Consider the following 23,615-nt stretch of genomic DNA (forward strand, 5'->3'; position numbering starts at 1 on the left):
CACGTTCAAGTTCCCAGGAAAGTTTCCTGGGAACATGAGGTCTCTTGGTTTTATATACACTCATTCAAGCAACGATTAATTATGGACCCTGTGAGCGCCATATCGCTTGCAGCGGCAATTGCTCAATTTATCGACTATTCTTGCAAGATTGTATGCAAGAGCAAAGAAATATACAACTCCATCAGCGGCCTCACTATAGAACATAATAGAACCGAAATAGCCACCCTGCGGCTTAAAGAACTGACACAATTAATACATTTGCCAACGAAAAGAACCAACTCGGGATCCAGCAGCGTTCACTCAAGACTTCAAACAATCACTCAAGTCTTGGAGATTAGCTCTTATAATAAAAAGGAATAATAGTATTATAAGGATAGTGAAAGATCTAGTTAGTTTAAACTATAAGAATAAATCGAATATATAGAATAAGAATTAAATTGAAGTTAATTTAGAAGAGCTAAACTAAATTGAGATAAAATTGCTTACTTTTTCCTAAAATTTCTTTAAAAAATATTCTAGATTTATATAATTTATAATAAAATTCTAGTATATTCTATACTTATAAATAAAATCGATTTAAATCATATCTTATAAAATCATTTTAGATAATAAAAAGAAAATACAACCAATCAATTTAGTGAGATTTCTTGTATATTTTTATTTAGTTCCATTTTATTTTATTTTATTATAAATCAATTTGATAAAAAATATTATTATATAATTATATAATAATACGATTTTATAATATAAGATTGTATTATATATGTATTAGTTATTAATATATTTCTTATTTAATAAGATATTAATAAATGATTTAATGAACTTATTATAAATCCTTATATACCCCCTTAATAGGTGTACTAAATCAATCTAATTCAGATTAATCTAATTAGTGAATTCAATCAATTTGATTCAAGCTAATGGTTTAATAAGCTCATTAGCTTTTTGTTTATTAATAGATATATAAATTAGATCTAAATCCCCTAATTTAATAATATTCTTAATATAATAAAATCTGATTACTATATACTTACTTCTTTTGTAGAATATAGGATTTTTAGTAAGCACTAGCACAGCCTGATTATCCGTGTATAAAGGAAATTTATTCTGCTTATACAGATTAAGCTCTAATAATAGCTTTTTAATATAAACAGCCTTTTTAGTAGTTAGATTTATAGTAATGAATTCAGATTCGGCTGTAGAAAAGGCTATTACTAACTGTAGTTTAGATTTCTAATTAATAGGCCTATTTCCTAGCATAAATACGTATCTGCTAGTGGATTTATATGTATTAATCTCTTCTTTATAGTTGGTGTTACAAAATCCTTAAATATAAGGATTTTTAATTTTATTATAATTTGTATTTTTATTTATAATTCCTTTCAAGTATTTCAGTATTCTTTTAATGACTTGAATATGTTTTGTGTTAAAACTGGATAAGAAACTAGTTAATCTAAATATAAAAAATATTATATCTAGTTTAGTTTCGAGAGTTAAATATAATAAAAAATTTATAATTTCTTAATATAATTTAATATTATTATCATTAGCTTTCCCTTTATTATGAATTAGCTTTATTTTTGGATTTATTGGAGTGGAAATAGGATTGGAATTTAGTATATTGAACCTAGCAAGTACCTTTTTAGTGTATTCTGATTGGTGTAGTTTTAGTGTATTACTAGTTCTTTCAATTTGAATATTTAGATAGTTCTTTATAGGATTTAAATCCTTTAAATTGAAGTGTTTTTTTAGATTATTAATAAATTTATTAATAATCTCTTGATTTGGGGTTATTATAGTAATATTGTTGATGTATATACTTAGAATTATATTCTTATTTTTATTAATAAAAATATATTTCTTAGAGATTAGATTTATAAAATCTAATTTATTTAATATATCTTTTAGGGTATAATATTATATTCTGACCAATTATTTTAGGTTATATAAAGCTTTATTTAGTTTTAAAGCTTTATTCTTTAGTTTGCTAAATCCTTCCGGTAGACTTAATAAAAATGGTATATCGATATTACCTTATACAAACGCTAGCATTATATCGATTTTATGGATTAGTCAATTGTTTTAAAGAACTAATATAAATAAAAGCTTCCATATCATCGATTTAACTATCAATATATATATATCAATATAATCTAATCCATATAGTTGTTCAAATCCTTTAATAACAAATCTAACTTTAAATTTAATAAATTTATCTGAATTCTTTATTTTATATATTTATCTAATTCTTAGGGTTTTATTATTATTAAAATTATCAATAATATTTCAAGTTTTATTAAATTCAAGAATATTTATTTCATATTTTATAGCTTTTAGCTAATATTTCTTTTCCGAAAAGCTAATAGCTTCTTTATAAGTTTTAGATTTAATTAATACACAATCTGACTTATTAATAATAATCTTTTTATTATTTTTAAATCTAATATTGAAAGCTAATTGAAGATTGTTGGTTTGAGAGAGACACGGAAGACGTGGTTCCTACTATATGTAGGCCCCTAAATGTCTATTTGTATTCAATCTAAGGAGCTAGCTAAATGAGGGAAATAGTAGGCCTTATATAGGCACTACTGAAAAAGCTAGTCTCCTTCACTTTCGCCTAATACCCTTAATATAATTATTATTATATTAAAGTGAATCCTTTAAAGTGAATTTCTTTAAATGAATTTCCTTATTTATATACTCAGAACTTTCTTTTATAGCTTCAAATATAATGGCTAAAAAGAAATTTGTGAAATTATAAATATTCTCTATCTGCCGATTAAAGTCCCTAACCTTTTACTAACAGAACCAATTCTTTTCTCTAATCCCATTCCATTTACTTTATTACTTTAATATCAATCTTATTTATATTAATCAGATCAGTAAGAGTTTAATACAACTTTCCTTTCATTATTATATCAATTGGATTAGTTAAATTATTAATTCAGATTATCTTAATAATCTTTTTCCACTTATAGGATTAATATAATGTTATAATATCGATTATTAGTCTTTTTTTATTAGTTATTCTCAGTTTTGTAAGTAGGTCATATAGTGATTTGAAATCAGTATATAGAATTAATAGAATCTTCTTATCGAGAATAGTATTAATTATAGAAGTGATTGCTGTATCGATATTGAATTTCTAAATTAATCTGTATAGTTTAAATGCTAAAATACTATATATGATTTTTTTGTATTTGATGGATAATCAATAAATAATATTAGTATTATTGTATTTATTTATTATTATAATTATATAGCCTATTTGAAACAAATAGTTCTTATTATTTATAAAAGAGGTATTAATAAAGATAATAATTTTAAGTAAATCTAAATCAAGTAATATATATTTGAACTCTTTAGCAGAGTTTTCTTTTTGCTATTTAATATACTTATTTAATACCATAATATTATTCTTACCAAATTAAATTGTTTACACTGTTATAAATAAATCGAAAGATACTTCAGATTAATATATAATTATAATATATACTCTATAGGCTTGTTGTATAATATATTATTTATATATAGAAATATATTTTCAAACCTTGCTATGTGTATTGTATATATTTATAGATTCTGTAAATACAAACTATAAATTGTTGTATTGTTTTTTTTAATTAAAATAAATATTATTACTTTTAAGCATAAGAATAACACCATTAAATTTCAACAAATAATCATAAATAAGTTTCTTATAATCCTTAGCTATAAAGCCAGCCTGCTTGAATTGCTTATCCTCAGTTTATATAAATACACTATCTCCAACAATAAGTATATTATTTATTTGAAGTCTTATAATATTAAATCCAATTTCTTTATTGTTAATATACAAAAGATAAGGGTTATATATAAATTGTTATATTTTAAGCTTTTTATAGTGATAGGTATGATATATCCGGAATCAATGGTTTCTTGTCTCAGGAATATTATATAATAGTTTAATAACTAATAAAATCATATTAGTTGGTAAATCTATTTCTTCTAGAATATAAATATAAAAAATGTGATATAAGTTTGAAATGAATTGAGTGTATACCTAAATAATATTTCGAATATATATTCCTATATCTGTTTTTTGAGTATTTGTAGTTAGTAAAACTAAAATACATTAATATAATTATTAAATTGTCAGGGATTATATTAATATAAATATCTTATTAGTATTATTACATATTTAAATAATTAGTCTTGATTTGTGGAATTCAATATTTATTTCTTTATTCTTGATTTTATCAATAAACTATAATTTGAAAATATGTATATTAAAAGAAATGTTCAAAAGTAGTATAATCTTAAATATATTTTTAACTATTAATCTATCAATTTCTTTCTTTCTGGATTCTTTATATATAATAGAATTCTTAGAATTGATAGCAAAATATTCGGGATAATAATCCTGTATATAAGTTCAAATCTAAGGTATAACTATTTGCGGGAAAGATATTGAAATAGGAATCTAATCGTTTTTGGATAAATTCAAGAGGGGTTTTTTTGGATTTGTTGTATGCATAACTATTAAAAAAGGCAATATAACTTTACTAAATTTTGATAAAGTTATTTTGAGATTAATATTATAATCAATTTCCTCAATCTCCTTAATATATTTAGTTTTTAATTGTTTATAATATAGTTTTATTAATGTAGATCTAAATCTTGTAGGTTTATGAGGTAGATTAAAAGTGTATATCTTTTTTTCTATATTAATAAATAAAAAAGATTCCTTTTATTTACTGGTAATTATTTTATTGTTTTTTCTTTAAATCAAAATCTTATTATTCAATAATAAATCATAAAATATAGTTGTAAAGGGTTTATTGTATATATTTAAAGCCTTTTATACTTGTATAGAATTATATAGTCTACAAATCTTTATTATAGTTTTAGAGATTATAATAATATATTATTGAATAATAGGTATTAAAAAGCTGATATCAATTATATAAGGAAATATACTAAAAACGAGTAAGATAGAAACTAAATTATCAAATCCAATAATATTATTAATTGTTTTTACAATTATTTAAAATATAGTTATCTTACAAATACTTAGTTTATAAACTTTTTTGTAAATAATTTTGTAAAATCTGTATAATAATATATAAAATCTTTTAATAATATTAATCGAATAATGTGCTTTTATAAGGATTATCTTTGTTTGAATGGATATTGATGTAATATATTATTGAAACTCTTTTCTAATAAAATTAATATTAGTATTATAAGTGATGTATTTTGATAAATCAATATATATATCAATCCAGTATTCACAGAGTTTATTCTATATATATTTTGTAGATATATTGTTTAATTATTGAATAGCTTAAAAATATATAGCTTTATTAATAATATATAGGATTAAATTATTATTAATATAAAATATATCAATAAATATAATATAATTAAACTCAAAATCCTTGTTGAATAAAGAAAATTTGAATTTACTGGGTGATTTATTATAGATTTAATAATAGTAATAAAACTTAGTAAACTATTTAATCATTTCAAAGTTCTTATTATATTTAGAATGTTTAAGTATTTTATAAAATTTATATATAAATAAATAATTAAATTAATAATGAATTTATTGTAATTTAATTTCAATAAGATAGCAATTATTACTATTAATAGAATAATTAATCAATTCTTTGATATTGATATTTTATAGCAAAAATGTATAGTCAAATTGTTGATATATAGGATAAATGTCTTTAGGTGTAATAGCAATATTATTAAGATTATTATATTTAAATCTAAATCTATTTATATTGATTAAAGAAAGTAAGAATAAAAAATCGGCTTTTATTATATTTCATTCTATTTTTTTAAATAAAAGATTAATATAAAATAAACTAATGAAAGTTATTATTTCAATATTGTATTAAATTATTATTTATTTAATAATAATTATATTATATTCAATATTCTTAATTTTCTTTTATATCAAATATTAGTTATATCTGATAAATAATCTTTTAGCTATATTAGTATTAATTATAATATTGAAAAATGTATTAGTATTATATTACTTATTATTTATAATAAATATCTTAACTATCAACTTATAAGTATTTATAATATTATTGAGATTAATTGTTATTAAAGAACTATTATAAGCTTTTATAGAAATAAAAAATATTCTAGAGATTTTATTAGAACTATTTGTATTAATAAGATATTAATTAATAAAATGGTTATTATTATTATTACTATTATTATTTTAATTATTTTTTTATCTGATATGAATAATAAATTGCTTATATCATTTTGTAAAACTTTTATTATTAAGATTATTATATTTAGTATAATAATTTGTCTTAAATCGGTCTTTTTCTTTTTGTATATACTTATAATATCTATAGTTTTTCTTCTTATAATTAAGGAAATAATAATTATTCTTATTTTTATCAACTGATATAAAGAAAGATTATTATTTGATATATTTATTATAAGATTTTCGAAAAGAAAAGCCTAAAGATTTATTATTATAGAAATATCGATCTATAAGGAATATCTCAAATAATATATCTTATCGATTTATAAGGAATGTTTTAAATAATATATTCTACTTTGGAAATACTTTTCAATAAGAATCAATAGTTTATTTAATTTGATTAATAAACTCTATAATAATTAAATAAAGATTACATATTATAAAATAGTACTTTAAAATACTATTATATACAAATAAGATTCTAATGTAATATAATTGAGAATTATATATATTTCTGGAAATAATGTACTGAATAAAGTATAAATCCATAATTATTGTATTAAATACTTCCTAAGATTCCTTAATTAGATTCTTCTTAATATAATTCTTGAAAATAATTCTATTCCATTTAAGAAACATATTTTGCTAATATTCAGATCCTTCGAAATTATTGATTATCATCTCATATATACCCATATACATCTCAAAAAGAATACTAAAATTAGCTTAATAAAAATCTCTAACTATATCTAAAAATATAATTGGAAAGATTACCAGAGTTATTTCGATTAATATAAATATTCTACAACAATATTTCATAAATATAGAGATCTTTAATTGAAAAGAATTATTGATATTCTTATACCTATTGTTATTTTTATAGATTTTAGAAAGATTAATAAAACAACGACTCTGATTATGCTAATTATCTTTTCAATAATTGGAATAATCAAAATAACCTCTATTTCCATTATCTCTGTTATTACCTCTACTACTATCTCTACTACCATCTTTATTACTTTTATCACTATTATCACCTCAGCCATTGTTCCCATTACTATCATTATTATCTGAATTATCATTATTATCAAATAATCCTATAGGAGTATCAATCAATGGAACTCTAGAATCTAATAAAAATGTATTTTGTATATCCCTAGATTAGAATGGAGATTGGAATAAAGCTAATCCTCCCATTATATTACCTGCAACTTTACTAGATTTCGGCAAAGTTAGTTGATCAGCTATATCACTATTCTAAGATCCGGAAGATCCGGTTTATAGTCTCGAACCAAGTCCGATAAGGAGGTAAGCTCATTTTGTTAATATAAATAGTTGTGTTTTATTAAACTGATATTCCAGGAGTTGATTTATAATCCAATTGTAATATTTGTTATAATCAAATGTTTTTATAAAAATATTCTTGATATTTGTATTGATATTAATATAAACTTTATAATATTATAAGATTATACAAAAATTATGTAATATTAGTTTATTAATATTCCTTAATATACTTTTATAAATATAATCGAAATCGAATGTGATTATATTCTAAAGAAATATATTAATAATTCTTATATTCGAATATACAATTGTTCTAAAAAGAAAGTATTTATTAATTTAATATTCTATTCCCAACCTGAATATATATCCTTTATAAAACTACCTAACTTTATTAAAATCTTTTAAAAAAAAATAATCCTAAGGTTTTTCTTTGAATTCCAAATCCTTAATTTTCTAAGCTTTTTTTTCTTCAATTAATACTTTATTAAAAGGAATATAAGGATTAAGAAGAGTAATGAAATAAAAATAAAAAGAAGTATTAATTAGATCCAAATCTTTATAAAGAGAAATATTGAAATCTGTTTATAGAGGATTAGTATTATCAATTATTATATTAATATATTCTCCTATACCGATGGATTGATTAAATAGAATTGGTTTCTTATTAGTATTGGGTTTTTTGTTAATTTCGAGTTTCTTACTGGCTTATTTAAAATTAGTATTAGTACTTGTTTGGAACATTATAGTGCTAATAACAGGAAATAAAAGAAATAAAAGTAAAAAGATATTTTGAATAAATAAGTAAAGTAATTTGTAATATTATTAATTAATATTAATTTGAAAGAGATATAGAAAATGTAGTTTTTATTATGTATAAACCCCTAAATATCTATTTGTATTTAATCTAAGGAGCTAGTTAAATAAGGGAAATAGTAGGCCTTATATAGGCACTATTAAAAGAGCTAGTCTCCTTTACTTTTGTCTAATATCCTTAATACAGTTGTCATTGTATTGAAGTGAATCCTTTGAAGTAAATTCCCTTAAATGAATTCCCTTGTCTATATAAAGATATTATTAATTTATTTTAATATTCACCCTCTTATTGATTAAATTAAAGTATCCAGAAAAAGTAAGTTTACAATAGGAAATCACATGTTTTCTATCTTTAGCAAGATCTTTATTATCAGGAATTAGATCTCTTATATACTTAGATTACTATATATTAGATTCTATTATCTCATCAGGCATAGGTTTACCAGATATAGGTTTACCGGGATTAACCTTTATATAGTCGATTGTTTTAGTACTTTCACTGTTTTCATTTATTTCGGGATTAGCTTGATATCTATTAATACTAATAATATCTTCATTCTCTATATTATCTTAAATAGATTGAAATTCGAGATCTTTTTTTTTTAATAACTTTAGATTCTGGTTTTTATATTTATTAGAATATATAAAATCTTTTTGAATATCGATATCTCTCGAGCTAATTACTCTCTTATTAGCCAGAATATAAATCAAGTAATTATTAGATAAATCAAAACCTACTAATATACCTTTCCAAGTTTTAAAATCTAGTTTTCTATTATAAATCTTTTTATTATTAATAATATAAATAAAAAAGCCTAGGATTCTAATATAACTTAAATTGGATTTCTTATTATATATTAATTCAAATAATAAATTATTAATAAAACTATTATATATTCTATTCTTGATATAAACAATAACTTTAATTAAATATAACTATAAATAGAATAAAATCTCTTTTTTCTTAATTATATAGATTAATCTTTTAACTATATATCTATTTAGTATTTCGGTTATTTTATTCTGGAAATAAGTATACAGGCTTATATATTCATATATAATCCCATGATTTCGAATAAAATTCGATTATTTATTTGAAAAGAATTCAAGAGTATTGTTTAATTTTAGTATTTTAATATTAATATTAAACTGATTTCTAATTAGATTATAGAACTTTATTAGAATATTATAGGTCTGGGATTTGAATTTAATAGGATATACTCAAATAGTTCTAATAGCCTAATTGATAAATACTAAAAAGTATTTTTCACTTTTAATTCTTATAATTCTAAAGAGTCTAGTTATATCTAAACTGAATTTTTCGAATTTAAAACTTATTTTAAGGATTTTAGAAGATTCCTTACTTATTTTCTAATAGAATTTGCCAAATTTACATAATTCATATATATCTAAATCAGATTTAGTTATATCTGATTGAATATTTAAGGATTTAATGATATAATTTTTATTTATATAATTTAATTTTTTATAAATTAAATTAAGATTGATTTTATTTAATAATAAATCCGATTCTTGAATTGATTTCTCTTTAATTTCAGGGGTATTAATACTTTTAAAATATTTAGAATTTACTTTAAAATTAAGATAATATACATTAATTAACCAGGAAGTTATAGTTTGTATATTAGTCTTTTTATAAATAATATCAATCTTATTTCCCGGAGGAATAATATAACTAAACTACTCTTTTTAAACTATTTTATTCGAATTAATAAAATTGAAGACTATATTGGGAATATAGTATACCCCCTGCAACAACACTTCTGATTTATTATTAATTAGAATAGGAATATCTCCTATACTATTAATACAAAGCTTTTCCCCATTAGCTATAATAACAAAATAATTGTTTAATAGCTTATAATTTATAAACCATTCCCTATTAGATAAATAATACTTTATAGCACCCAAATTTAATATAAATTTATATTTAAATCTAAGAAATTGATTAACTAAGCCTATATAATAGTTTATAGTTATTAATTGCTTACTAGAAATAGATTTATTTAAATTTTTCTTTAAATCTTTATTTGAATTTCTATTCAAATTCGATTTAAATTGTTTTTTATTATTTCTTTTATTAATCTTTAATTCAAAATATTTTATAAAGCATTTCGATTCTAAATACCCCTTTTTAGAGTAATACTTGCAATAGGGAGTTTTATTAAAGTTTATTTTATTAGTATTTAAATTAATATTAGATTGTATTCTAGCTTTTTCGGATATTAGCTCAAAAAAGAGCTTATTCAGATCAATATTAGCTATATTTTTAGCTAGTTCTTTGTATTTTCGAAAGGCAAAACCATCGAAAGAGCTAGGTAGGCCTCTAAAAAGAAACCATACTATAAAGGCATCCGGAATATCGAAATTCATCGATTTTAGGTAATTATACGATGATTAGATCGAATTAGTATATTCGTCCATTCCTTCTGAGCTAGTATAATTAGATTTTATTAGCCTATTTAGGTATCTTCCCATTAATTTAATGGAAAACTCTCCAAATATCTTATTAATGGAGTCCTATAAACTTTTAGTTATAATTTTAATTTTGAATCTTTTGATTAATTTGAAGTTAATTATGGATTTAATAGCTTCTAATACCTTTCTTTCGTTTTACTGATATTCTAAAAGCCTTTCATTGTATTTTATAGTTAATTCAGGTGAAATAGGATTTCTTGATTTGTTTATATATAAACTTTTATTAGGTGGAATCTTAATATCATCAATATATAGCATAAAACCATTTATTTCAAGAAAAAGCTTAGTTCAATTAATCCATTCAATATAATTAAATCTGCCTTTTAAAGAATCAGATTTAAAATTGATACCAAAGGCTATTTTAAGTTCTTTATAAACTAATTAATCTTATACTAATTAAATGCTAATCTAAATATATAGCTAGTTTCAAGCTTGAATGAATTTAGATAAATAAATCGATTTAAAATCGATTTTAATCTCAAGGATTGAATAAACCAACCACCTCTTAAATTAGATTTTTATCTTAATTGGTATAAAATAAAGACTAAATAAGTTAGAGCACCTTGATATAAAAAAGATTGATATATCACCCACTATGGGTAACAATATAACATAAATATATCATCTAGGAACCTAATTTTATACACTCAATTAGATTTAGCTTCAGGGACGCAGGCCTCAGGGTCTATATACAGTAATTTTCGATATGAATTCGATTGAATTAATTCGAAAAAATTCAATATTCAACAACTCAATAGCAGTATATATATAATATATAGCCTTAAATCAAGCTAATTCCCTTTTTAAGCTAATTTAGACTAGTTGGGCTTATAATCTCTTAGAGGTTAGTTTTTATAATAAAAAGGAATAATAGTATTATAAGGATAATAAAAGATTTAGTTAGTTTAAGTTATAAGAATAAATCGAACATATAAAATAAGAGTTAAATTGAAGTCAATTTAGAAGAGCTAAACTGAATTGAGATGAAATTGCTTGCTTTTTCCTAAAATTTCTTTAAAGAATATTCTAGGTTTATATAGTTTATAATAAAATTCCAATATATTCCATACTTATAAATAAGATCGATTTAAATTGTATCTTATAAAATCATTTTAGATAATAAAAAGAAAATACAACCAATCAATTTAGCGAGATTTTCTGTATATTTCCATCTAGTTCCATTTCATTTTATTCCATTATAAATCAATTTGATAAGAGATATTATTATACAACTATATGATAATATGATTTTATAATATAAGATCATATCATATGTATATTAGTCATCAATATATCCCTTATTTGATAAGATATTAGTAAGTGATTTAGTGGACTTATTATGAATCCTCACATCAAGAATGCATGATTGTATCTGATACCCTTGTCAACCGGCTCAATCAGTTGAAAGCACCTACCCAATCACAGCATCCAAAATGGAAAAGCTTTCGAATGGCATTGAAAAGTGTTTGGTCAAAACATGAGATTGATGAATTTGCTCTAAGATTGAGAGATCTCAGAAAAGAACTCGACACTGAGTTGCTTCTGCTATTGCGGTCAGTACCTATTTTGTCTTCAAGATATAACCGAACGATAAATTGATTGTGTCTCTAGAGATGGTTCGGATTCAATGTCATCTGCAGCAGAGAATCATTTCCAAAAATTGGACGATAATACCAAGAAAGTTTTGAATGAGGTCCTCAAGATGCAATCCTCAGATCAGGACTTCCTTCGTCGTTTTGAACGACTGAGTCTTTCTCAGCAATTGGAGTTTCAAAAACTTGGTCTATTGACCGCTAAGCAGAGTTATAGCTTTGAATCTTTAAATAAAGACACCAAGAATATCATCGACTTGTTACTTAAATCAAGAGTCTACTGCAACGAGAACTTGGTCTTATCTCGACAATTAGTGGAACAGAACCGCCAGGCTGGCTTTGAGCTAGTGGAGCGTGATAATAGACAGCGAGTTCGACGGGCTCAAAAGGTCCGACTCGCTATCTTAGAGTCCCTTCGATTTTCAGACATGAATCATCGACCAGATATGACAGCTACTCCATATCAAAGCAGCTTTGAGTGGATCTTCAGAGATCCCACTGTTCACCAAAAACCATGGAGCAATTTCGCAACTTGGCTCTCTGAAAGTTCGGGCATCTATTGGATACATGGTAAACCAGCAAGTGGAAAGTCGACTTTAATGCGTTACATATATGAGCACCCGGAAACCGCAATCTTGTCGAAGAAATGGGCAGGATCCTCCAAAATAATAATGAGTGCATTTTATTTTTGGATAAGTGGGACAGAAAGACAACGATCTCACATCGGACTCCTACGAACACTTCTATATGGTCTTCTCCGACAACACCAGGATCTCATTCTAGAGATATTTCACGAGGAATGGGTGCGAATGTGCGACTTAGAAACACATGATCTACAATTTCAAATTGATGAATGGTCTCTTGGCCGCTTACAGCAAGCGTTCAAAAGCCTTGTCAGCATGTCCAGCCCTTCACTCAAAGTCTGCATCTTTGTGGATGGCTTAGACGAGTACGAAGGAGCTCATGGTGATATGGCAGAGTACTCATTCGACCTCGCCAACGAATCCCCCTTCACGAAGTTTTGCTTTTCGAGCAGGCCATTACCGGACTTCTCGTCAGTGTTTCAAGATGCATGCGCATTAAAGCTAGAAGATCTCACTCGTGATGACATTAAGAACTATGTCGTTGCTAAGTTGGAGCAAAATCAACAGATGCGAAAGTTCATAAGTGATGATTTGGATACAACAAGTTGGCTAATTGAAGAAATCATTCACCGAGCACAAGGTGTCTTTCTCTGGGTTATTCTCGTCGTCAAATCGCTCATCCATGGGTTCCGGTGTGGAGATGGTGCGATTGAACTTCGGAAACGACTTGAAAGCCTGCCAGTAGATCTTGAGAATTTATTCTCTCATATCATCCAAAAGATAGAACCGGAGTTTCGTGAAGATGCATCGAAGATTTTTCAAATATTTAGAGCAAGTGGCAATGATTTGGACGCGATCACTCTACATAATGCGTTACAATTCACCTCACACCATCCCATAATAGCTATGGAGGCTGCAACAGAAAGTGAGTCCATGGACGAAAGGCTCGTGAAAACGAATAAAACAAGGCTGCGCCTTGCCAGTAGATGCCGTGGACTCATTGAGATAGCGGACCAGCATGACGGCGAAATGATAACACGCAATATTTCAAATGATATGTTAAAGAGTGATGTGGGAGACAACAAACAGAAATTCGACGCATACGATTCCGACGTAAATATTGTTGAGGAGTTTAGGAAACACATCCAAATTTCGGCAACAAACTTTTTCCCAGCTCCTGGCGGAACTTTGGCAAGCAAACCAAGAGCAGCGAGGCAGCTGGCGAGGGGAATAAAAGACCCAAGGATAGATGTTGCCGGTGATCTGATTTCTGGATTAACAAGGACAGACCTAACTATGCAGGTACCATGGTGGTTAGAATCGAGAAGACGGAATACAATGGGATATTTCTTTGGTACAAGACGCAGAAAGGCTCTAAGTACACCATCTATTGATGAGATGCCGAAGCTGCTTGGTTCCATTAGAAGTGGCGTCTGTCGAGACTTCGTTGAGACATATGCTAGGGCGAGATGCTACATGCGGAAAATTAGATATCGCGTTGATGTGGAGCATTTCGAAGAGGAATTCAAAGCTAAGACGATAACATTGGAAGACATTATACGTCCCTATGCACTATGGCTGCATGTGCAATGGGGAGGAGATATCTCAGGCTGGTACCATACTATCCGCACCGAAGAGCTCTCTTCGGCACAAGTAAGGATAGTATATCTCCACCGCACAGCGAGGGATTTCTTAGAACAATCTAGAAACTGGGACGAGATCAAAAAAGATACAATCGATACTTCCTTCAACCCTGAACTTTCATTATTGATGGCCCATGTTACTGATATCAAGCTCAATCCTAAAGATTGTATCTACACAAGTGGAGTCAAATTTTTGAGTAAGCTTCGTCAATTCCCTTGGCAAAATTCCAAGGTTGTGGACGAGGCTCTCGAACTGATACAAGAAGCTGACAGAGTTTTGAGCATGCGGGTAGACCAAGAAGAAGGCTTCAGACACTGGTCACAAAAAGATCCAAAATGGGCAGGGAAAAGCCGACCTGACTGGGGCGATGATCTTGATTCTATTGCTGTCAAATCTGGTCTCATATCGCTTCTCAAAGCTCGACAAAGCTTGGCATCCGCCGCGCGTCATGCAAGTCAATCTCAATTACCTTTACCATACATATCAGTCAAAACTCGGCCAGGGATGCCTCTTTTAGCTTACGCAATGTCTATGGATCAATGGGCAGTTGGTAATCTGATTCCCAATATTGTCGTGCTTGAGGAGCTACTCATTAATGGCGCTGACCCGAATGAGCATGTCAATAGCTTTCATACAATCTGGGAGTATGTCATTTATCTGGTTCACGTTCTTGTGTCTAAGAGCAATTCGGAGATCTCACCACTCTCCACGAAATGGGTTGAAGTTTTTGTACTGATGCTTAAGCACGGCGCCGACCCGTATGCTTGTTGTATGAAGAGCCCTGATGAGTTCGCTAGATTTATTGGAGGGTTATCAAATACGATGTTGAATCTACCCGGATCGATAGCGGAGCATGATCAAAGGGGGTTTTCTTTCGGCCACCCTATGAAGAGGGGTTACGACGATGAAGTGTGGGATGAAAACGATACATACCCATATCATCATTGCGTAACTGCCGTTGTAAAGGATGCATTCGAGTCTGGAAATATCCCGGGACACCAGGATCTTCAAGAAATCATAAGAATCCAAAAGGAAAAGGAAAAAAGACCGCGAAAAAGAGTTAAACGTAAAGCCAGAAATGGCAGGGGTGGCAGGATCCCAGATTGGGCATCCTGAGTACATTGAGTATCAGTCTGAAAATGAGAATACGACCAATCACGAGTTTACCACACGATCATTTACAAATTATCTTAATCATTTATCCACTCCTCGAGTAGAACAAGTATTATAGATTCTCATGAGCTATAAGAAGTTTGTCAAATTTTCTCTCTCTTAGTAATTTTTACCTTATACTAGGTACATAACATAACCGCCATTCGCTCTCCACAAACCATTTGCAAATCAAACTTGTCTCTTGAGAAGCACAACCCAAAAGTACTGCATAGTTTCAAAATGAGATGAATTTTTTTTTGATATACTGGTTCACAATGTTGTATATCGGAAAAAGATACGAAGCAGATATGAGAGTAGATAATGGTAGCAATAATTGAATCTATTCTTCAAACAACGGTGAAGAAAATCTGCCGACACGGAATAAAAATCTCCAAGTTGTCGCTGCGGTCAATAGCTCTCCTGTATAATCTTACAGTTTGAGTTAGTCCTCATATTGTTAAATGTAATGACTAGCTTATGCTTTTCCGTTGGAATATATAGGGAAAGGGTGTTGGCATGAATGCACGGCTGTGCTAGGATGATGTCTCCCTGCTAACAACCGGGTTTAAAGGTATGGGTGGGAATTCTGACAGACGAGACGTTCTGATGCTTGGATGATTTTTAATATTGTTGGCATGGTACTCGCGTGTATCCCAGCGATTTATACAAGAGTGATGTGGTTTCTAGGGGAGAAAAAGTATGGAAATGCTCTTGGAAGCTTCTTAACAGTGATCTTGTTATAGAAGATCCTCTTTCTGCTCACACAACAAGGAATAATTCCTCAATATCAGCACACACACACACACACACACACACACACACACACACACACACACACACACACACACACACACCAATACCCACTACTCAACTTTCAGATGACCCTTTTTAACTCCCACATTTCCATACATCTTCCCCATAACCACAACCTTGGAGCTTCCCTCCTCTCCCGCCAGAACCAAACCCAGATGCTGTTCCGAAACTTCTCTCACTTTCACGATATGTTTATAAGTATCCAACCTTGCGATTCCCACACAAGTGTTTTCCAAAATTGGAGTCGGAGACGAATTAATAGCGAGCGCAACAATTTCGCAAAGAGATTTGAAGATATCGCAACTCCATCCTATCCATATAAGAAGTGTTGTGTGGATCAGCGCAAATAGAATGTGTACAAGAAGGATGCCGAAAGCGAGACGTCTGGTACTACCGGTCAGAGAGTAACTGTAGCCATTGCGCCACTGTCGTATGTCGATAGGGGTAAACTCTTCGGGGTTTGTTTCCGAATCTTCAAACGAGAGGATATCATGGAAAAAAAGATTCCATTCTGGAAAATCCCGTGGATCTGACCATGGTGCGGATGCGGAATTTCCCTTAAGGATGACAGGCTTGCTCTTGCCACTTCTAGCCATTGCGTCTGCAATCAAAATGGTAACTACAACACCAAAGGCAGTGTCCATATGAGTGAAAGCTTCCGGCGGCAATGCAGAATTCGCCCAATCAGCATCAATTCGAACCTTTTGCAGGTCAAAATCAGAATAATTGCTTCGTAGCCACTTATCTAAGCTCCTATCGGGGCTATCAGATCCTGATAGGTGAACGAATTTATCTATACTAGGATTGATAAAGCTTTCCATCGGTTGCCATCGAGCAAATACAGAGCAGGTATTGAACAAAAGAGGGGCCCAAGACTGATGTGATTCACATATTCCATGTCCGAGCGACTCATCACATGTTATCATAGCAGCACCAATTGATGCTCTTTGTCCCTCAGAGCTTACCCAGGTTGATACACTTTGCTGGGAGCCATTCCAGAGATCTAGCGCAGTGCTAGCGTTAGAGTACCAAGAGCCACGGGCAGGTGCTTCCAGTGGGAACATAAATTTCACATCAACACTAGCATAAGGTAGACCTAAAGCATGGCTTTCTCCGTCTTTCAATACAAATGAAGTGTTTCCTTGCTTTGTGACGATCGAGAAATCGGATATATGGCGGATTAAGCGAGTAGTCTTTTGGTAGACCCGGCTATCATTTCTGCTACAGGTTGCGAATGCCTGGGCCGCTGGTGGGTCACTCTCATTTGATAACATGAGCTTCCAGCGAGTAGTCGCATTGCCAAAACCTATAGCCAGAGCTATCGAAACAAGAGTCTCCGCAGCCGGTATAGAAATAGTCTGGCTTAAGAACCAGTAATTCGATCCCGCCACTTGCCAGTCCATGTAACTTGCCCCTTCAAGAAAACGACTAAAAGTTGGACCGGGAGAATCATACGAAGTGTTTCGAAAAATAGGCATGGTTATATTCCACCTCAATGGATTAGCATAACCCAACGAGAATGTCGCACGAGCCCAATCAAAAATAACTGAGGCACCACCACCCGGACAACCATTTGGAATTGATAGAGTATTATTAAAATTGGAAACATCACAAACATATGGGCTGTAGTTCGAATTTCTTATCTTCATCGGCCAAAGTGAGGACGCATTCGCACCAATAAAGAACAGAGGCTTCGACGTGATCGCGAAGCCGACTAAGGATTCCAAAGTCTGCGTCAAAGAAACTTCCCACCAGCCCAATGACGGCAACATTAGAATTGCCGAAGCAGGACCACAGATTGCGGCTAGAATTGTCAATAGTGACAACGTGAGTGCGAGCAAAAGAAACTTCTTCGTCCCATGGGTACCAATGGCCCATAAATCAGGGGACAAAAGTGAGCCAAGGTCGTTGATTCTAAACCCGGCAAACAGTCCACCGAAAGGAATTTCTCTATTTAGGATTTCGTATTGAAGTAGACTGAGGCCCATGGTTGATAGTGAAGCACTAATGAAGATTTCGTGCATTTTGGCCCCAAATTGAAGTGCATTTAGCCGAGCGTTAAGATTTTCGACATCAGGACCGATAGAATCAGAGTAGACCTCGAGACTATTCAAAAGTAATAAGATAATGGTGACGGTGATTGATAGCAGATGAAAAGTACAAGCCCGAGCAACATGCCATCTGCCTCGAACAGTAGCTTCTTTTAGACCTTCTGATTTGTGTTTCCGATTTTCCATATACGTAGATATGAGTTTGGATTGGGTGAAAGGCCAAAGAAAAAACAATCCTATGATTTTAAACCAATGTGCTTTGATTTGGACTCTAAATCTTGGCGGATTTTGAGCCGGAAATCCAAGGCGACGATAAAAGGTTCTAGAAACCATACTTAAATGAAGAAATTATTGATGTAGTCTCCTTCCGTCCTTCAACAAAAGGGCTGAGGTTATATAGAAGGTGAAAGTGATTTCGACCCCAGATAATTTGATGAAGATTCATCCTGAAACTACCGTGCCGCCTCTTTTGAGACGATGCAATAAAGGAGGGCGATACAGCGCTGATACCAGCCTCATTAAGGTTAATTGATGCATAGAAATAGTGAGTTGAGATCCAACAACGCCACCCCCAAACGGCTGCTCTTGAATATCGTATATGTAGAAGCAAGTACTAATTGTATGACACTATATGCAGCTCTCAAAAGATAATCCGGTAAGGAGAGCAAGTCGTGCAGTTTTCATTTGTATATGCTATTGCTAATGGCTTTCCGCAGAGAGGTGCAGTTTGTGTTGCTCGTAAGACTTGCTTTTATTCGTCACTGCTTTCACCGATTAGGAACTAATCGACTGTTTAGAAGAGCCGAGAATTGATTACCGATCGAACAAATAAAAGTGAGCACGCTACTATGAGTATTATTGAGATCAAATTCCATTTCACTTTAATTATTTCTTTGGGGGGTACCTATAATTATTATTATTTATCATCTCCTATCTGCTACACTGATAAGCATTCTAAGTCTTGTAGATTAATATAGAAGTTCGTCATTGGGCTTATAAGTAGGTCGGCTACATGGTGATGAATTCCCAATCGACCGGAATCCTCTTCGACATTTTTACTCCCTAGATTTTTTTGCCTTTCTTCTTTTAGCTACTTGATACTTTTTTGATGACAACAAGTTAGTGATCATGGAAGAATCTCGCTGCAGTATCAAACTTCTTGTCCGTACGACCACATACTGCGCCTCATACATACTCCCTAGCCAATCGGGAGGTCGAAACAATTGACACTTCATAGGACATCAACAGGCTCATTCTAAATGGTCAGAATGTAATCTTACCGATGTTACATTCGATTACAACGCCCAATGCGCAAGGATTAGCCACAGCAGCCGTCACCAAATTATATCCGTCGGGCGCCTAGGTCTACCCGTATGTATATATGGGGTGATCACGTTGAAAATGAGGGGTAATTGTTTCTATACTAATTAAACAATGTTAAATCCCCAAAAAAAATCGACAACATACTGATTGAAAGATGACTTCCCTCGCGCCGTGCAAGTTCTTTGCAAGTGGATATTGTATGAGAGGAGAGAATTGTCGTTATTCTCACGAAAAGACTGCTATTACACCTCAAGTTGCTGTCTCTGCGAAAAAGCCATCTGAAGCTCCAACTTCACATTCAACACAACATTCTCGCTCTCAGATCCCATGTTACCATTATTCTCGAGGCAATTGTCGAAATGGAAGTACTTGCCCCTTCTCGCACACTGCAGAGAAACAAAAAGAAAAGGCAGCAGAGCCCGACTTAGATCCTGAGGTTTGTTTTATTGGTGCGAATATCAGTCTACGTTCTAAGTTAACGTATGGTAGGGCAACCAGAATTATGACAACTTCACAAGAGATTTCGGAGGCGCATTGGCCAAATTTGACGTTGGCGCACAAGTGTCGAAGATCTCGCTACCAACGGACTTTTCCGCCGCTCGAATCGATGGATTGCCATTAGACGTCACTGCAGAATCCTTCGTTGCACTTTTGAAAAAGAAAGGAGTACAACTTATGCCCGAGTGTGTGAGGATACGAAGGTATGATGACACGGCATCGGCAGATATCAAAGTGGATGATCCTACTTTTGCAAAGGGATTCTGCTCAAAACTCAACGAGAAGACCTTTTTAAAAACCAAATATCCAAACATGAAAGCCTTTCATGTATCTGCCGGTCTTCAATCCGGCACCAAATCTCACCAAATCGAATGCAAAAAGATTCAATGCTCTTGGTTTAAACCCTCTAGGCCGGTATGGCTGCATTTTGGAAGTGAGAATGTTGCCGAGAAAGTTTTCGCGAGGATCAATTCCAAGTCTTATAAGGTGCTGGGTCAACCAGTCAAATGTCAACCACCGACTGGGCGGGTTACGTCACTACTCGGTCCACTTACTTGGACGGTTATGCTACCAAATCTGCCTGCCAAGACCACGCAGAAAGACATCCCCCCTTCTATCACCTTGCCACATCACGTGCCGCGAAAGATAGAGATTGGAGAGGTTAATTATGACGTGGAAGGAGAAGAAGCCAGTGCAATTGTGATGTCCTTATTACTTGGGGTTGGTCCCATTGAATGGAGCCAAATCAGTACAGAACTGGAAGGCAAAAGAGGTTAGTTTCAATCCCTGTATATCTTTCATAGGTTTCAAATATTCAGGAATCCTTCAAGCCTCGTATCAGAGTAACCAATAGTCCGGACTGCAGTCCAACAATACAAGGTTTTGAATATCCAAAAGCAGTCAGAAATTTAACAATGGGTCAATATTTCAAATGATTTGAATATTCCAATTGGCTTGGGGACTTCATAATCTTTATTGTTGGACTGCAGTCCAGACTATTGAACATCCTACCTCTTATTTCCTTAAACCTCCTATCTCTTAAACAGACAATTACTGACCCCGCGGGCAAAAACAGCAAAAGCTGTTGCTAGATATTACGAGGAGTCCGATGCAAGAGCAGCAGTTATTTCGTTGCAAGATATGCCTCTACCATTTTGTAAAACCATGACCTTGACTGTCCAACTTATCAGTACTGCGAAATTCAAAGTTGCAAGCTCGATCTTCAATGCCGTTCAAAGTCGAATCCGCACTGTCAGCCAAATTTGGAACGAACAGCATCTGAAATTTAAAATCTATCCCAGCGCTGGTCTTAAACAGCAATACAGAGTTCTAAAGATTGAAGGCGAGGCGTCAAAAGATGTGGCTGCCGCGAAAGAATCGTTAAATGGGATATTAGATGGGGTCACAGTGATGAATGGCGAGAAGCCTTTGTGGACCTCTTCTTTGATCGGCAATGGAACTATTTTTCAGAAATTCAAAAAGATTCAGCAAGATCACGGAGTTATTATCCTTCGGAACAAGAGAAAACAAGAAATAAAGCTCTATGGCCCCGAAGAAAATTGTAAGGAAGTGGAGTCGATCATCAAGAGAATTATTGGTAAGGAATCATACACTGCTCACATAATTGAATTGAAACCTGAAGACTTCCGATGGGCATGTAATGGTGGCTTCAGAATGATTGCCACTACACTCGGAGATAACATTGCCACATTCGACATTGTCTCGAGGCCAAGGAGGATCTTGATCGCAGGCACCGATAAGGAATATGAAACAGCGTTGAAAATGATTGGCAAGAAAGAATCCAAACTACTATCTGAATCGGTCACCGCCAAAGAGGATTGCGTTGTATGCTGGGGAATAGCAGATAATCCAATCCTCACCAAATGCAATCATGTGTACTGCATCGAGTGTTTCGAACTTTCCTGCAGCGCCGCAAGTTCCAACGGGAAGAATTTTTCAATAAACTGCCACGGAGACATGGGAAGATGTCAAGTCAGCTTCAGCCTCGAAGAACTACAAGAGATACTCTCATCTAAAGCATTCGAAGATATCCTCGAGGCCTCTTTCTTATCTCACATCCAGCGAAATCCACAGACATTCCGTTATTGTCCAAAACCAAATTGCGATACCATCTACCGAGTCACGGATACCATGCATTTCAATACCTGCACGGAGTGCTGCACGGTAATATGCACATATTGTCACCATCAGCACGACAACAAAACGTGCGCGGAGTATGAATATGAGACTTCTGGAAAATACGAAGCTACACTCAGACTGATGGAAAAGATCGGGATCAAGAGTTGTCCCAAGTGCAAGACATCTATTGAGAAGACGGATGGGTGTAACCACATTGAGTGTAAGTGTGGGGCACATCTTTGCTGGGTGTGTTTGGAGCCATTTGAACACTCAAAGCTGTGCTACGAGCACATGTCAGCAAAGCATGGAGGATGTTTAGATTATTGAACAGCGGAGTTCGGCTTTTTAAAAGGCTTCCAATTCGGAGCTGGGAAGTGTTTGGTAAAGCGTTATACATATACGAGCACTCTTTTCCTTCTGCAGTATTCAAGTTCACAATTCTCATTCATTCCATTTTCCCAGGGTATCCAATAGTCCGGACTGCAGCCCAACAATCAAGAACTTTGGAATTGTAAATCCCTTTCGAGTATTGAATCTACCTTCAATATTGAATAAGTTTTAATTATCAAATTGATTCGGAACAATTGATTTATGAAATCGATAATAATATCTTCAGGGTCTTGAGACTAAAATCTCAAATTAGACTGCAGTTTAGACTGTTGAAAACACTGCATTTTCTATCATTCAATTTCTCGAGTCGTGTTTGTCGTAATTCATTTATTTAACCCACACATTCATTGAATTTCATTCTCACCAACTGCACATTGAAAATTCCATCCTTTTAAAAATGTGGAGTCTCGGGCTATGTAGTCAAAACTCTATGGTTAGCGAGAACTCAGGGGTTTCAAAAAAATTCCCCACCACATCCAGAATGATCCTTCCGACGAGTCCAGGCGAGAGAGAATTCCACGGACTACCACTTCAATAGTGCTCTTCGTAATAAGCGCGGTTGAGATATACATGCAAGTTGATACCTAATTGTTTACTTGAACGAAAAACGTTT

General features: G+C 31.5%; 3 protein-coding genes across 3 annotated transcripts; 2 read left to right on the top strand and 1 right to left on the bottom strand.

The window, feature by feature from the left end:
• Positions 1-12,265: 12,265 nt before the first annotated feature.
• On the top strand, positions 12,266-15,752 carry EAE98_005178 (uncharacterized protein; the record flags this gene model as incomplete). Its single annotated transcript, XM_038952799.1, has 2 exons — positions 12,266-12,369; positions 12,428-15,752. 2 exons carry the CDS (start codon positions 12,266-12,268, stop codon positions 15,750-15,752), a joined length of 3,429 nt encoding a protein of 1,142 aa, XP_038810641.1.
• An 899-nt stretch (positions 15,753-16,651) lies between these two features.
• On the bottom strand, positions 16,652-18,985 carry EAE98_005179 (uncharacterized protein; the record flags this gene model as incomplete). Its single annotated transcript, XM_038952800.1, has 1 exon — positions 16,652-18,985. The coding sequence occupies one exon, from the start codon at positions 18,983-18,985 to the stop codon at positions 16,652-16,654; it is 2,334 nt and encodes a 777-aa protein (XP_038810642.1).
• A 1,103-nt stretch (positions 18,986-20,088) lies between these two features.
• Positions 20,089-23,316, top strand: EAE98_005180 (uncharacterized protein). Its single transcript, XM_038952801.1, has 3 exons — positions 20,089-20,411; positions 20,465-21,245; positions 21,549-23,316. Exons 1-3 carry the CDS (start codon positions 20,130-20,132, stop codon positions 22,937-22,939), a joined length of 2,454 nt encoding a protein of 817 aa, XP_038810643.1. The 5' UTR covers positions 20,089-20,129; the 3' UTR covers positions 22,940-23,316.
• Positions 23,317-23,615: the final 299 nt, after the last annotated feature.

This window comes from Botrytis deweyae, assembly GCF_014898535.1.
Source record: "Botrytis deweyae strain B1 chromosome Unknown BDEW_010, whole genome shotgun sequence".
Taxonomy (NCBI): Eukaryota; Fungi; Ascomycota; class Leotiomycetes; order Helotiales; family Sclerotiniaceae; genus Botrytis; species Botrytis deweyae.